The 14,017-nt window shown below is 39.3% G+C and overlaps 1 protein-coding gene across 6 annotated transcripts in view; it reads right to left on the bottom strand.

The window, feature by feature from the left end:
• Window positions 1–14,017, bottom strand: part of MRPS5 (mitochondrial ribosomal protein S5) — a 65,415-nt gene that overhangs the window by 10,590 nt on the left and 40,808 nt on the right. For all 6 annotated transcript variants that reach the window (XM_040552321.1, XM_040552322.1, XM_040552320.1 and 3 more), the window contains exons 6-9: window positions 8,868–8,958; window positions 5,191–5,237; window positions 4,531–4,588; window positions 3,132–3,194 (exon numbers count right to left, since the gene is read on the bottom strand). In XM_040552321.1, the coding sequence (XP_040408255.1) occupies window positions 3,132–3,194; window positions 4,531–4,588; window positions 5,191–5,237; window positions 8,868–8,958 (259 nt within the window). The remainder of the gene's footprint in view (window positions 1–3,131; window positions 3,195–4,530; window positions 4,589–5,190; window positions 5,238–8,867; window positions 8,959–14,017) is intronic.

The following is a 14,017-nucleotide window of genomic DNA, read 5'->3' on the forward strand; positions in this document are numbered from 1 at the left end:
AGTCAAATTTTCGACACAATTACATGTGAATGATCTCTGAAAGGCTGTTTGTCAAAGTTTCATTTTCAGTGACTTAAAGCATTTTCCTTCTGGTGTTTTGCATCGTTGCTTTTCTCCCACCTCAATTCAATCAGGTTTCTGCAGATTGTTAATGCATGAAACTCAGAAGGCAGTGAATTAGTCCATCAGTCACCAAACAAAATTTATTCTAAACACAAAAGGAAAAGATTCCAACTGAAAACTCCAACTGTGGAAACAAAAAGTTGTGCTCTGACATTTTTTAACTTGCCTCTGGCACTCCAACTGTGTTACTGTGGTTTAATTCAGTGAGGCCTATGTAAGAGAATAAGGTCATTTAGACACAACATATTTTCTCACACTGATTTTTGATACAAAGGTAGACAATCAAGCTTTTCTTGGTAGCCATTAACATGAGTTAGTGAGAAAGAGAATACCCGCTTTAAATCCACACTAAGGGACTACTCCAAGTTAAGCTCACATTCAGATGTTCATATTACAGAACTCTTTTAACTTGGATTTTCACTTGTCTAACGTCATCTTCACCATATGATGAGGCATTTCTCCATTTAGCAGGAATTAGGAATAAAGTAAGGGATATTAAGTATAACAGTGACTTTATCTTTTCTCTGAAAACACTGGGCTTTGTAGTTATCATTTGTTGAGATTGCTGCCTGTTTCCTAAATACAGGAACAGGGAATAAACTGAATATAACAACTTGCCAGCTGAAATTGCACAAAGCAAGAGGTTCAGCATACATAACTATACAGTTGTACTGTCATCAGCAAGTAGAAGGAATCTTACAAAAGGTGGTCTATTGTGAAAACTATGAATAACTGTAATTTTTTCATACATATTAATTACAGCTACAGGGTATCAGTGCTGGGCTTCAAAACCAAAAAAGTGCACTGACAGGCTGAGGGAGTTGGGGTTGTTCAGCCTGGAGAAGAGAAGGCTCCAGGGAGATGTTATAGCAGCCTTCCAGTACCTAAAGGGGGCCTGCAAGAAAGCTGGGGAGGGACTCTTCATCAGGACATGCAGTGATGGGACAAGTGGTAATGGCTTTAAACTAAAAGATGGTAGATTTAGATTAGACATTGGGAAGAAATTCTTTACTATCAGGACGGTGAGGCACTGGCACAGGCTGCCCAGAGAAGCTGTGGATGCCCCATCCCTGGAGGTGTTCAAGGCCAGGCTGGATGGGGCTTTGAGCAACCTGGTCTAATGGAAGGTGTCCCTGCCCAGCCAAGGCAGGGGGTTGGAATTAAATAATCTTTAAGGTTGCTTCCAACCCAAACCATTCTAATTCTATGATTCTATGAAATTACTTAATTTACAACCTTGAGAGCTCCTTAAATACAACAAGAAATGCAGAAATGCAAATAAGACAGTCTGACTCTCTACCTGTTGACTTGTAAAGATTTTCTGAAGCTCGTGCTATCACATTACTGTCACACTGATTAAAAAACCCTCATCCCAGAACTAAAATGTCATCTAATAAAAATTGTTGAAGGTTCATAGCACTTTTAGATGCTTTCAAAATACATAACTCTGAACATTAATATTATCTTCTCATATTACTAATGTGACAGTGCAGAACAATAATACCAGATACGCAAAAATCAAAGGGTATGTCCAAAGTGTCAGTGCTTCAGCTTGCTCAAAAGACTACAGAATTGATAAATTAAGTAGGTGAACACAATGACAGTGATCTGACTGGAAAATTATCCTGGTTCTGACTTATTATGAGTTAATGATTAAACGATCTTGCAATTTAGGTCTCATCATAATGAATCTGAAGTGATTTACAAACAACTAGCTATGTAGTTGAATTTGTTTCCTGTTGTATATTAAAATTAGAAGACCAATTAAGGGCACTCAGCAGCAAGCTACATCTGTTTTCTATAAAATCGCTGCTTTATCCATCCTGAAAGCAAAGGTAGGCTAAGCAAGTCAGATGAAACCTTTGCACATGAAGATTTAACTCAAATATTCCTGCAAAGAAATGACCTTGTACTGCCATTACAGGTCTTCAAAACAGAAAGAACCTAGAAGGTAAAGTGGGTCACGCTGAAAACTGCAGTCCATTAGAAATAGGCTAACCTTTAGCTCCCCAAACTATTTCATATACGACTTTCTGTATTGCAGTCCTGAAGAACACAACACCAGCTTACAAGGTTGCTCTGGATGTATTCCCATCATTGTCAATGGCTGGCAAGACATACATTGCAACAGCACTGAAGGTGAGGAAAGGGACAGTAGAAAGTAAGCAATGTCTCTTCAAAAGGTCAGCGTTAACGAAGCTATCAGACACAGCACACACCATTCAGACAATGTATGGTGAGCTGTGCATCTCTTTTGACTAAAGCTTTGAGGGGGATGCAGCCATGGCCATCACTCAATTTCCTGTCTGATAATACAGCAGAACTTCCCCAGATAAAATCTCTACTGTTGCAATCAGGGTTCAGTTTTTGGGAGGATGAGCAAAAGCAAGGACAGAAACCTGTCTGGGGGCAAGTACTTTCCTCATCTCTACATATTATAAATCATATTAATTTTATCATCTAGGATGGAATGAAACACTACCTATTATCATTTACCAGGAGACAGTCCTGGGAGAAAAACAAATATCTGAGCACTTGCTGTATCTTGCTTGCATGTCTAATCAGTACATTGCTTAGGGAAGCCTTGATGGAGGTGCCCATCTTCTCTTGTGCAGAACTGTTGACACCAGACACGCCGAGTTGCCATACTTTGCAACTATTGACAGTGATTTACTACCACTGTGGACTGAAAGCATTTTTTTTTATTTTTATTTTTATTTTTTTTTAACTTCAAAGGGAAGCAGGAAGGGTGAAAGAAAGCCATGCTAAGAGCTCACACCAGTACTGGTATGAGGGAGAAACCCTGATGCACAAAAACAAAGCCATGTAGTCAACAGCCGGTATTTTTAATGAAAACCAATTGGTCATCTTCACCATTTAAGACACGGTAGACTAGCACCAAATGATACATCTCTGAAGAAAACGAACACTGCACAGGTTTAAATTCATGAAATAAATACCTGTCAGTAATTAATAGAACTTCAGAATTTCCAAGTAGTTTTAATTACCTTTGTTTTGCTTCTTCATGCGGATGGTTGTTCTTTTAAATTTCACAGTAATGTCATGGTAAACTGGAGGGAGAAGAAAAGAAAGGCATTACAACTAAATTCTTCCCTCTAGAATAGCTTTAGCTCAGCAAACATAAGGAGTACCTTTCTTTTTTAGAACTGTGAAGAGGTAGGTAGTTTTCCTCTCTGAGTTCTTTGAAAAGGAGAGTTTATCTAGGTAAAGTTCTGTAGTAGGTTAGGAATGTTTACACATCTGTGAGTACTACTTCATTATTGCATAAAAAACAAGCTACACTGGAAAAATATGAAGGGATCACATGTCTCCAATGATCCACATTCCACTAGCAATGTAATTTAACCCTTTTCCTCATATTTAGATTTTTCTAATAATTCAGCTTTTAATCTAAGATTTCCCCCTCAGACTTTGGTTTTCTTAGATTTTCTATACAGAAATTTGCCATTCTAGTCTTGCTTCTTCTCTCTGCTTCAAAAGGAACCCAAAACTCATTTCCTCTGGTGGTTGTTGTACACATCTGATTCAATGAGTTGGTCTCTGCACACTGATTTCTTGCAGTACAGTCAGGACAGCTCAGAGAAGACCTCTACGCTGAGCAGAATGGAAAGCATGAAGGAAACACTACCAGTCTCTAATCAACCCCCCAACCTATTAGTGTGAAATATTAATGGTCCTGGAATAGACTCATAACGATAACTACAGTTTTTATTTGTAAGATGAAGTTCGATTATACTGAAATTTTATTTACACAGTGCCTTGGTTAAATATGTGTCACTGTCTCATAATTTTTCCAAAAGATAACTATTTGGTATACTGGTACCACATATGACATCAGACAGACTTGCATGATATTAAATTGGACTAACAAAAAGCTACCATGGAACACACCATGGACACCTCGAGCCCACATCCTCTTCCTGGGCTTGCTACTACTACTACACATTTTTAAAAAGCCTGAAATACTATACATTAAGTAACCAAATTTTAAATGTGGTGGAGGCAGGAGAATAGAAGAGAGAGAAATCTCTCAACTTAGTATTTTCATCTTAACAACACATTTCATCATGTACCTTCCTACAATTGTTTATACAAACCTGAGCGAAAGAAAAGAGCAAACTGTGTATTCATTGCAGGTAACTATCATTTATTTTACACAGGGATTGGCAGACTGTGTACTGCTGTCTAGTTAAAACAATCTGGGGCTAAGATTTCATACAGCATGCTAAAGAAACAAAATAATGCACAAAGAATAATAAAATGCATCAAACCAGAAATGTTTTAGTTAATATCTTTTTACACTTTTCAACTAGTTGCAACCAGTTCTTATTAGTGTATTCAGTGCTTGTTGAGAGTTAAAGAGTCAAAAAAAATCATACTACTTACTTGTGTGGTTCTGATACTGCTCTATATAATGTAAGCTGCGTATTGCTTTGTTCTTTGCCTAGCAAATAAAATAAGAGAACAGTTTTTCCTTGAACCTTTCTGCAAAGTACTTGAAATACATTATTGTTCAGTTAACTAGATAGGAAAAAAAAGCAAGCAAGAAAACCTAGGAAGCAGGTTTGTCTCATTTAATCCATTTACTTTACAGAAATGAAAATGTTCTATTTAAAGAACTGTTTTCTCCTAGTAGATTGAACATTTCAAAAGATTACTCACTATAGTAATGACTTTAACTGTGTATTTTAGCATTGCTATTTTGGTAGCTTAGTTGAGCATTAAAACAAACTAAATTAATGTAAATGGATAAATAATATTTTCAAGTCTAAAGGAACCTTAATAAGGTCATAATGCATGTGGAAGAGAAAAATTCCTACACACTAGCTGTGTAAGCAGATTGCATGCTTTGTAGGTAATGGAAACAAGCAAAGAGGGATAGAAAAGGGCGTAGGAAGAAAATAAAGTGTGTATTAACAGAATGTCAGTGCAGGACGACCTCATTATACGTTTCAAGATGGATAAATCACATATGTGGTCTTATTTAAGATTACTTAAAACAAATGTCAGTATAAATTATTTTGTACTTGCTTTTAATCAACATACTTTTCGTAAAGCATTCATCCTGTCACCTGCTTTCCCCAATGCAAAACCTGAAAGACAGAAAAAAGTCATTTTATTACTGAGAAGTACACTAGGCAGCACCCTGAGAAAGCAGAGGGGAAAAAAAAAAGACAAATAAGGCTTAAGTTAACTCTTTTTTGTATTTGTTCTACGCTTGTTCCAAACAACACAGAGGTGACTGCTTCATCTAACAGGGTCTTCTGTTTAAAAGGAAAGAAGGGAAGGAAGAAAAAAAGGGCAACTGACAGACATATCAAGTACATCTGTACAAATGGCAGTTCCAAGACCCCAGAAGCAAAAAAGGAGACTGGGTTTATATTAGAAAAACAGAGAATATAAAACTCAGGTTTTACAAACAGAATAGCACATTTGCAAAAAGCTCATGCCTAAAGAACAAAGGAAAAAAAAGACCGTCAGTTTCCATACTGCTACCTGATCTTCTCTGGACGCTCAGACCTACTCATATTTACCAGCTGAACTGTGGTACTGGTGGTGATGAAGAGCTTTCACAGCAGTCTCTGACTATTTGCAGTCAGCTCAGAATGGGGCATCAACTGACTGTATGGAACAAGTAAGAGGATGTGACAGCCTTTTTTTTTTTTTTTAAACACTGTGGTCCAATAGTGTTAAGACAGATCGAGTTAAAATCATTTTACTTCAACAAAATAAGGCTCCATATACCGAGTTCTCAATCACTTTCTAACTCCTGCACAAGAAAATGCAAGGAAACTGATATTCTTTTATGCATACACACACAGAGCTCATTCGTAATGTATTAACATTCTAAAATCGCACAATAGATTAGAAAATTAAAAAAAATGAGACCATGTGGGCAACTTCAATTCAAACATTTGGCACATATGGTAAGCCTTTAATGATGTGTTAATGCTCATGAAAAAAACTTTTCAAAGAAAAGGTAGGCAGAACTTTTAAGAGCAACATGTTCTGCTCGAGAGCCACGCCTTCCTCTATGTACACATTCCTTTTTTCCCCTCCAAACAGTGGTTAAAGTTCTGCCAGAGAAGCACATCTGGACTTCAGTCCTTCAAACAGATGAAGTTGTACACAACTACCCAACTGGAAATACGGTAGTCTTAATAGAGGTCTCACATCCCATCATCAGAGATATCTAGTGAGCTAATAATAAAAGGAGACTATTACATCCAAGAGGTAGATGCTCTAAATATGTATTGAAAACAGAGTTTTCTTTACTTCATATAACAATGCAAATGCAATTTCCTATACTCTGTCACCAATACTATGCATCCCATGCTCCTGCCTCTTGATTGAGTATCTGCTAGCCTTTAGAAATTTCAGAAAAGTGACAAGTTTAAATACCAGTACGTTACAGAATGTCTCCTCTTGCTTTAACAATATGTAATATTGCTAAGTGTTATATATTCAGTAATATGCCACATATAAAGGCCTAGCTGTGCGATTTCATTGAAGTACTAATATGTACTTGTCAGCCTCGCCTGACCTTGTGTAACTGAACTCATGAAAAAAACGTACGTACTGTATACAACATGAGTCATAAAAAACGGCCGAAACAAGAATGCAGGAGGTTAGCACTGTTAATGTGCAGTCATATCACTAGCACAAAGAATGTACGTATTACAAACATCAATGTAACAATTTCTCAGGCTTAAGAGATGATGTACAATAAATGATTTTACAAGAAATAAAAAGCTAAGCCTCCCTGCACCTTGGATTTAATCCATTTGTACTACACAATATCCAAACACGTTGACCCTGCCCATCATATTAGCCATCATCATTAGACATATGCCAGACATATTAGAAGGACCTCAAAGGCACACAAATGTTTATGCAAATTTCATTTTTTTCTTTCAGTTGCCTTTTTTTTTTTTAAATAAAAAACTGTAAAGTTTATAAAGTTTGTAACCATAACACACAAGCTACTTCAGCCTTCTCTATATTGTGTTTCCCCATAAACAGTGATAACTGACTCAGCTAAACCAACGGGGATTTTTTCTTGCAACACTTTATTTTTACAGTACCCATTAAGAAGCTGCAGTAGAGTGGAATTCTTGTTCTCCTCATTTTGTAAAGGCCAATTCTGACCAACTCAAAGGCTCTTCTGGCCAAGATTGTTAAGCACTTCACTTGAAGAAAGAACTGCAATTACTTATTAGAGTATTTTCCAAACTTCTGGCGAGAGGAACATGGCACAACATGCTGGTTCTTAGTCATCTATGTCTTTGTTGTTCGTCTTACTAACATATGAAGCACTACCATGGTATCAGATGGGATCCTCTTGGAAGGGCTAATTGATCCAATTTCTATGCTGCACTGAGATGGTTTGATTGCTTCTAGAGATAGTTCGGTTAGAGCTACTGTGCAGCAGAACCGTGCTTAAATAGCGCTGTCACAAGGAGAACAAAACTAAACTGAAAGCCTCTGACCAGTATTCTTTCTACAGCCTGTGCTGAGAAAGAAAAGAAAAAGGGTCTCTGTTCAAAGCTTGTATTATTAGGTCTTTCATAATATCACATTTCTTTTGATTTTCCCAATTCCTTTATGCAGCAGACAGCATTTCTATGCTTAGATTTCAATTGCTTGCTGAACAGACCTTTATAAAGAATCATAATGGAAAAGCCTACAAGCAGGTCAAGCTGCAGATCACTGAAATTACTATGAGAATGGATCCAAAGGTCTCTGAGTATTCTATTTCCTTAGAAGTATAAATATAATTTTTTCTAGGAAGCCCTTAATATGTATTTTTTTTTTTTGGGGGGGGGGGGGGGGGGGGGGGGGCAGCTGGAGGGGGGTTAGGGATTAATTTCAATAAAGTAAGAAAGCTTCTTGAGGAGGCTGAGTAAGAATGAAAGTTCTGATTTAACAGCTTAATTACAAGTTTCTGAATCAAGATAGTCCTTGCTAGCTGAGACTACCAGTAAACAAGCCCTTACTTTGTAACTAAAAGATGTAATACTTGCAAGGAATTATCCTGAGGTCTAAGGAGGAAAAAAAAATCAGCTACTTGAATATTAATTCTAGTTAGAAAATGTACAACCAGGAAAATGCACAATCAGTCATGGTCACTGCAAAGTGGTCACTGTTACAGCAAATGAAAATAAAACCCTAAGAGAACCCCAACAACATGAAAGTGATTTTGCAAAACTCTTCCCTGTCACTTGAGAGTAAAGAACTACACTCTGCAGCTACGTGGAATTAATGCATGGATGAACACTTTGATTTTTTTTTTTTTTTTTAAGTATAAATAGTACCTACAGTAAAAAGAAATAGCGTAGCATTTATTTTTACTGTAGCATAGACAATCCCTTCTGGTAAGACCTACCTGTGGTTAGCTCTATCACTCTAAAGGTAAATAATAACTGTTTTTACCATTGGATAATATATACACCAATACTAATCATATCTATTTTTCCCCAATTACTTTTTTTTTTTTAAATACAAAAAAAAGTGTTCCAGTGAACGTATAATTTGGTTATAAAGCTTACTTTTATAGATGAGGCTTTCATAATTCTTAAAGGTATTTCAATACTGCCTTATAGAAAGAAGTTTTTTTTTTTTTTCTTAAGTGTAAGAAGTCCCTGCATATCACCACACCTCCCAGTCTTCTATTATAAGCAATGATTACTTTGGCATCTTTCACATATAGCAAAGGCACGTACCTGCAGCCCCTTTACCATTTCCAATAGCCACTAAGGCACGTATTGATTTTTTTCTGCCTTCCTTTGCCTTCATACAGAACACATTTTTCACCTGAAGAAAGAAACACAAAGCATCATGTTATGACAAAATGCAATTGTATTTATTTTTTTATTTTTTTAAAGAGAGTGAGTTTACTAAAAATGAATTAGATGAGATGTTCCAATATATACTGCCTTCGCCAGTGAGTACCATCTGCAGTGGGACACTGGCTTCAAGACATTCAATAAAGGCTGCTAAAAATCTATACTCAGACACATGAGAAGTTATTTCAGTACAGTTTCACTTAAATATTCCCTATGCTGTCTTCAGTTGTACAACACTCCAATGCCACCAGCTTCATGTGTGATTTCAATCATGATGAAAAAGCAAGAAAAAAAACAAGTGACATTAATATCATCCTCCCTCCCATTTTGACATATTTTAGAAGCACTCTCATGAATTGCTTAAGGCATATCGTTGCTTTACATGGGTTAAAGCCTAGGACTTAAATCTGCTTGCAGACTGCAGAAGAGATTTATTTGTAACTCTACTCATTACTGAGCTGACAGCTGCTAAAGAGATGACTTCATTTAAGAGAGGGGAAGAAAATGGTATCTCATTCCTGTAACTATGTTAACAGAAACTCTACAGTAATTTCAAGCAGGGACGCAAGAAGCTACTTAGTTTGGAGTAGGGGGACAACAATAAATGGGGAGCCAGGTGACCTTATGGTTTGTATTCTGGAAATGGAAATTTGCTTCTGGCTCTGATACAGGCTCTCCTGTGTGATGGTGTGCAAGCCACTGTTTTATAGTCTCCCACATTAAAAACAGTCTAATATCATCTGAAATACTTTGTCCATTTAGTGCCCGTTCTGGTTTCCTTGGTTTTGGTATATAGGTATGTATTTTTGTTGTTTGCTTTATTTGTATGCATATATACCCATACATTTGTTCATATATATATATATATATATATAAAATATCTTTGGGTCTACTTTCTTGAAGCCCTGATACAATTTCCATACATTATACTAATGGTTAATTTAAATGTGCATTGTTGGCATTGGAATTATGCAGCACTCGCCCCTTTTCCTCATATGTAATTTTTCATTAAACTACTCTGGTTGTAGCATTATACATCTTAAAGTAAATTATTACAAGATACATGGCCATGGCTTAAACATTCTTACTGAAGCTTACAATAAGAAGAATCCACTAACAACAATGGGTATGGATTAGGAATGAGTACTTCTGAAAAATTCCACTCTTGCTTTTATTAAAATAAAGATGCTGTTAAATTCAGGGTGCGTATATATTTTAGAGAGCGCTTCAAAGAATTATCAGCTTTATTAGCTGCTTATTCCAAGCTATTATTCTTTCCACAATCTTACTACTTACAAAGACAAGCTAAAATACAAGCCTCCTATGATGAAAGTACCAGGGGGAATAGGTTATTTACAGAAGATGCAAAATAATTATGGAAAAAAGGGATTGAAGCAGGGTCATCCTCTCTCCAGGAGCATAGATAGCACACTGCTTTTGCTCTTCATACTTTTATCTTCCATTGCCAATCTAAATACAGACTTTACAAATAAGAAGTTGACATATATATTGTCAAAAAAAAAAGAGGACATAGTGTTGGTTATCTACTCAAAATTATTCTTCTCCCTATCCAGAAGGTGGCAGGAAAAACCCATGCAATAAGCTTCTCCAGTCGCCTTCCTAAAACTGCACTTGTCAGCTGTTTCTGAGCAGCTTTGAAGGAAAATGCATTCAGTCACCCATCACAATCAGTACTATTGCATCTCTCTTGAAACGCTGTAAAGGCTTTCCAAACTTGATAACGTGCCCAGGCAGCCATGGCTGCTGGAACAACTGTGTCCTCAGATTCTCCCTGCCGCACCCTCGTGCCTCCTTCCATCAAAGCGAGCGATGCTGTCTCTGCTGGAGTGTGTTCAGAAGTGCCCCCCTTCCGTTCTGCAGTTAAAGCAATGCAGCTGAAAGCATATCATTAAGCAGCACTGGAATTAATTAATACACAATGAACAGCTTGCCACTTTTAAAACAGCATGACCTCCAAAAAGTGACTGAAACTAAGACACAATTACCCTTATTTACTAGATTGCAATTTGAGCCAGATTTAAAGCTAATTCTTTAAATTCGAAAACAGATGCATGCTCAACCTTAATCACAGTGTATCTCAAATTGACTGTCCCCGTTATTCTGTGCTGATAATGCAGATTCAGCTCGCTTTCTAGAACTGAAAGAAGAACAGTGGCTCTGAAGTACAGAATGAAAGCACCTCAAACGTTCACTAAGTAGAGGAATGGCAAGCAACAGTTTCAAAGGTGGAGTTAAAAGCATGGAAGGAGGCTACAGCCAAAGAGGCTGCTACGGGTAACCATGATTTCAAGCATGTGGCAGCTCACTGCACTGTGCTAGAAGTAGGTAAAAACCGAAGACTTTTCCCTCCGTGTTTTGTTCTTGTGAAAGCAAAGAATGAGTGACAGGTCAAATTGACCACCCTCAGAAAGCTCTCCTTTCTGCAAAGCCACACTCCTCACACTGCTACTTTCTTGCTGCTGTAATGCAGAGGAGAGTACCTGCACAGGTTGATCCCCTCACTGCATAAGGTCCTCTGGTCCAATACTAAGGCTCAAGGTGAGACAAAATTAAATGAGGGCACGGTACTGAAAGAAAAACATTTCCATGCAAGTGATCCTAGAGGTGCTCAGGGACACAGCTAAAAGGCCTGAGAAGCCACTTAGCCAAAAGAATTAAAAAAAAATGAAGTAATGAAGCTGTATATCTTATAAATAAAAATCAAGTCCGTGTTAGTTAGATCACGTCCATATCATTCTCTTCTCTGTGAAAAGCACTAAGGGCAAAGCAGATACCTAACACAGTGACAGAACTTGTCACAGTTGTAACTACAGTACCAAAAAAAAACAACAGAAAATGCATAAGCTATCTGGAGGGCAGAACTAGTATCACTGACAAGTGATGAGGGTGTGAAACATTTTCCCTAGTAGTGTGCATATGGTGGGCAATGGCAAGGGATGTGCTTCAGAAGGCAAATTAGTCTGTCTTCTGCTAGGATTACTAACATGCGACCTCCTCAAGGAACAGTCTGTAAATTTACCAGTCTGTACTGATGTGTGATATAAGTGTTAGGGAGAGATGAATCCCACAGCCCAACAGAGGTGAGGCTGCCATAGTCCCAGGTCCAACAAGCAGCACAGTGTTAGGGATGCCAGGAGCGGCCACCACCACTCTGGGGACACCTTCTGAAACCCTGCCTAGCCAGGGACATGGGCTTCCCATACGAGAGATGGGGCTACTGCTTTCCCATTTGCAGGTTCAACCAGTAGTAAAGCAGTACGTACCCCAGCGATGCAGACACACCACACTGACACTGGTACACAGAATGTCACAGACTAGGCTCTGCCTTAAACAGCTACATACAGAACTCAAAAAAACTTAAGTATAGACAGCCGAGTCCTTTTCCTCCTCTTCAGTTGGTAGAGGATGAAGTTCAGTAGTGAAGGGTTATAGAAAATGGGGTTACATCAGGCTGACAGTCAGTCACTAGTGGTGTTCCCCATGGCTCCATCTGGGGCCAGTTCTCTTTAATGTTTTCATAAATGGCTTGGATGCAGGACTCAAAGGTATACTAAGTAAATTTGCAGATGCTAAATTAGAAGGAATTGTTAGCTCCCTCGAGGGCAGAGTGTCCTTGCACAGAGATCATGACAAATCAGAGGGCTGTGCAGTCACCAACCACGTGAAGCTCAGCAAGAGCAAGTGCCAGATTCTGCACCTGCAAAGGGGCAACCCTGGCTGTACGTACAGCCTGGGGGATGAGAGGCTGGAGAGCAGCCCTGTGGAAAGGGATATGGGGGCTCTGGTTGATAGCAAGTTGTCTCTGAGTCCGTGTGCCCCAACAGCCGAAAGGGCTGAGCACATTCTGGGGCACATCAGGCACGGCATTGCTAGCTGGTCGAGGGCAGGGATTGTCCCGCTCTGTGCTGGTGGGGCCTCACCTCAAGTATTGTGTATGGCTTTGGGTGCCACAATATAAGAAGGACATAAGTCTATTAGAGAGAGTCCAAAGTACAGAGATGGTGAAGGCTCCAAAGGGCAAGATGTGTGAATAGTGGCTGAGGACCCTTGGTTTGTTCAGAGCAGAGCAGGCTGAGGGGAGGCCTCATGGCAGCCTGCAGCTCCCTCACGGGGGGAGCGGAGGGGCAGGCGCTGAGCTCTGCTCTCTGGGGACAGCGATAGGACCCGAGGGAACGGCATGGAGCTGGGACAGGGGAGGGTCAGGCTGGGTGTTAGGGAAAGGTTCTGCACCCAGAGGGTGGTCAGGCACTGGGACAGGCTCCCCAGGGCAGTGGACACGGTTCCGAGCCTGCCGGAGCTCAAGAAGCACTTGGACAATGCACAGAGCTTGATTTTTGTGTGGTCCTGTGTGGAGGACCTGTGTGAAATATCAGCAACTTGCAAATATCAGCCCACCAATTAGTGGGACTGAGGAGGTTTGTTTCTTGTCAATGAACATTCCCACATACCCTCAGCAACTAGCGTATCTGACAAGGTTTGGTGCTCATTACAAACCTCACAGACAAATGATAGGGCAGGCAGTGACTGTGTTCTTATTTATGGCTTCTCCTTCACTATCCTCTTTTTGCATTGAAAAGATCCGCAACCACACACCCTTAGAGGATGATACTTCCATCCATGCACCCTTACAAAAAGCTGGGAACACACTCCCAGAGGACACAAACATACACACCTACAGAACTCATACGCATATATACATGGCAAGCCACACAGACCAACACAATCAGCAAACGCAAATAGCAGTGGTAGCCCCACGCTGTTCCTCTCTGGCTGATCAAGATGACTGAAGGGCCATTAGAGGGAAATAAACAAACATCACAGGTCTCCCTAGCAGCTGGGACCTGAACATACAAGCCCCTGGGGCCTGCAGCACCACTCCAACAGCTGGTACAGGCTGCCTTGCTCATAGACACACATCACACTCCAGCAGTTGGCTGAGACTCCCCTGATTCCTCCAGAAGCCAGCCACCATGTGCTCTGACCCCTAGGGAAGAACAGGGGCAAAC

Source organism: Cygnus olor, chromosome 3 (genome assembly GCF_009769625.2).
Source record: "Cygnus olor isolate bCygOlo1 chromosome 3, bCygOlo1.pri.v2, whole genome shotgun sequence".
NCBI classification, from domain to species: Eukaryota; Metazoa; Chordata; class Aves; order Anseriformes; family Anatidae; genus Cygnus; species Cygnus olor.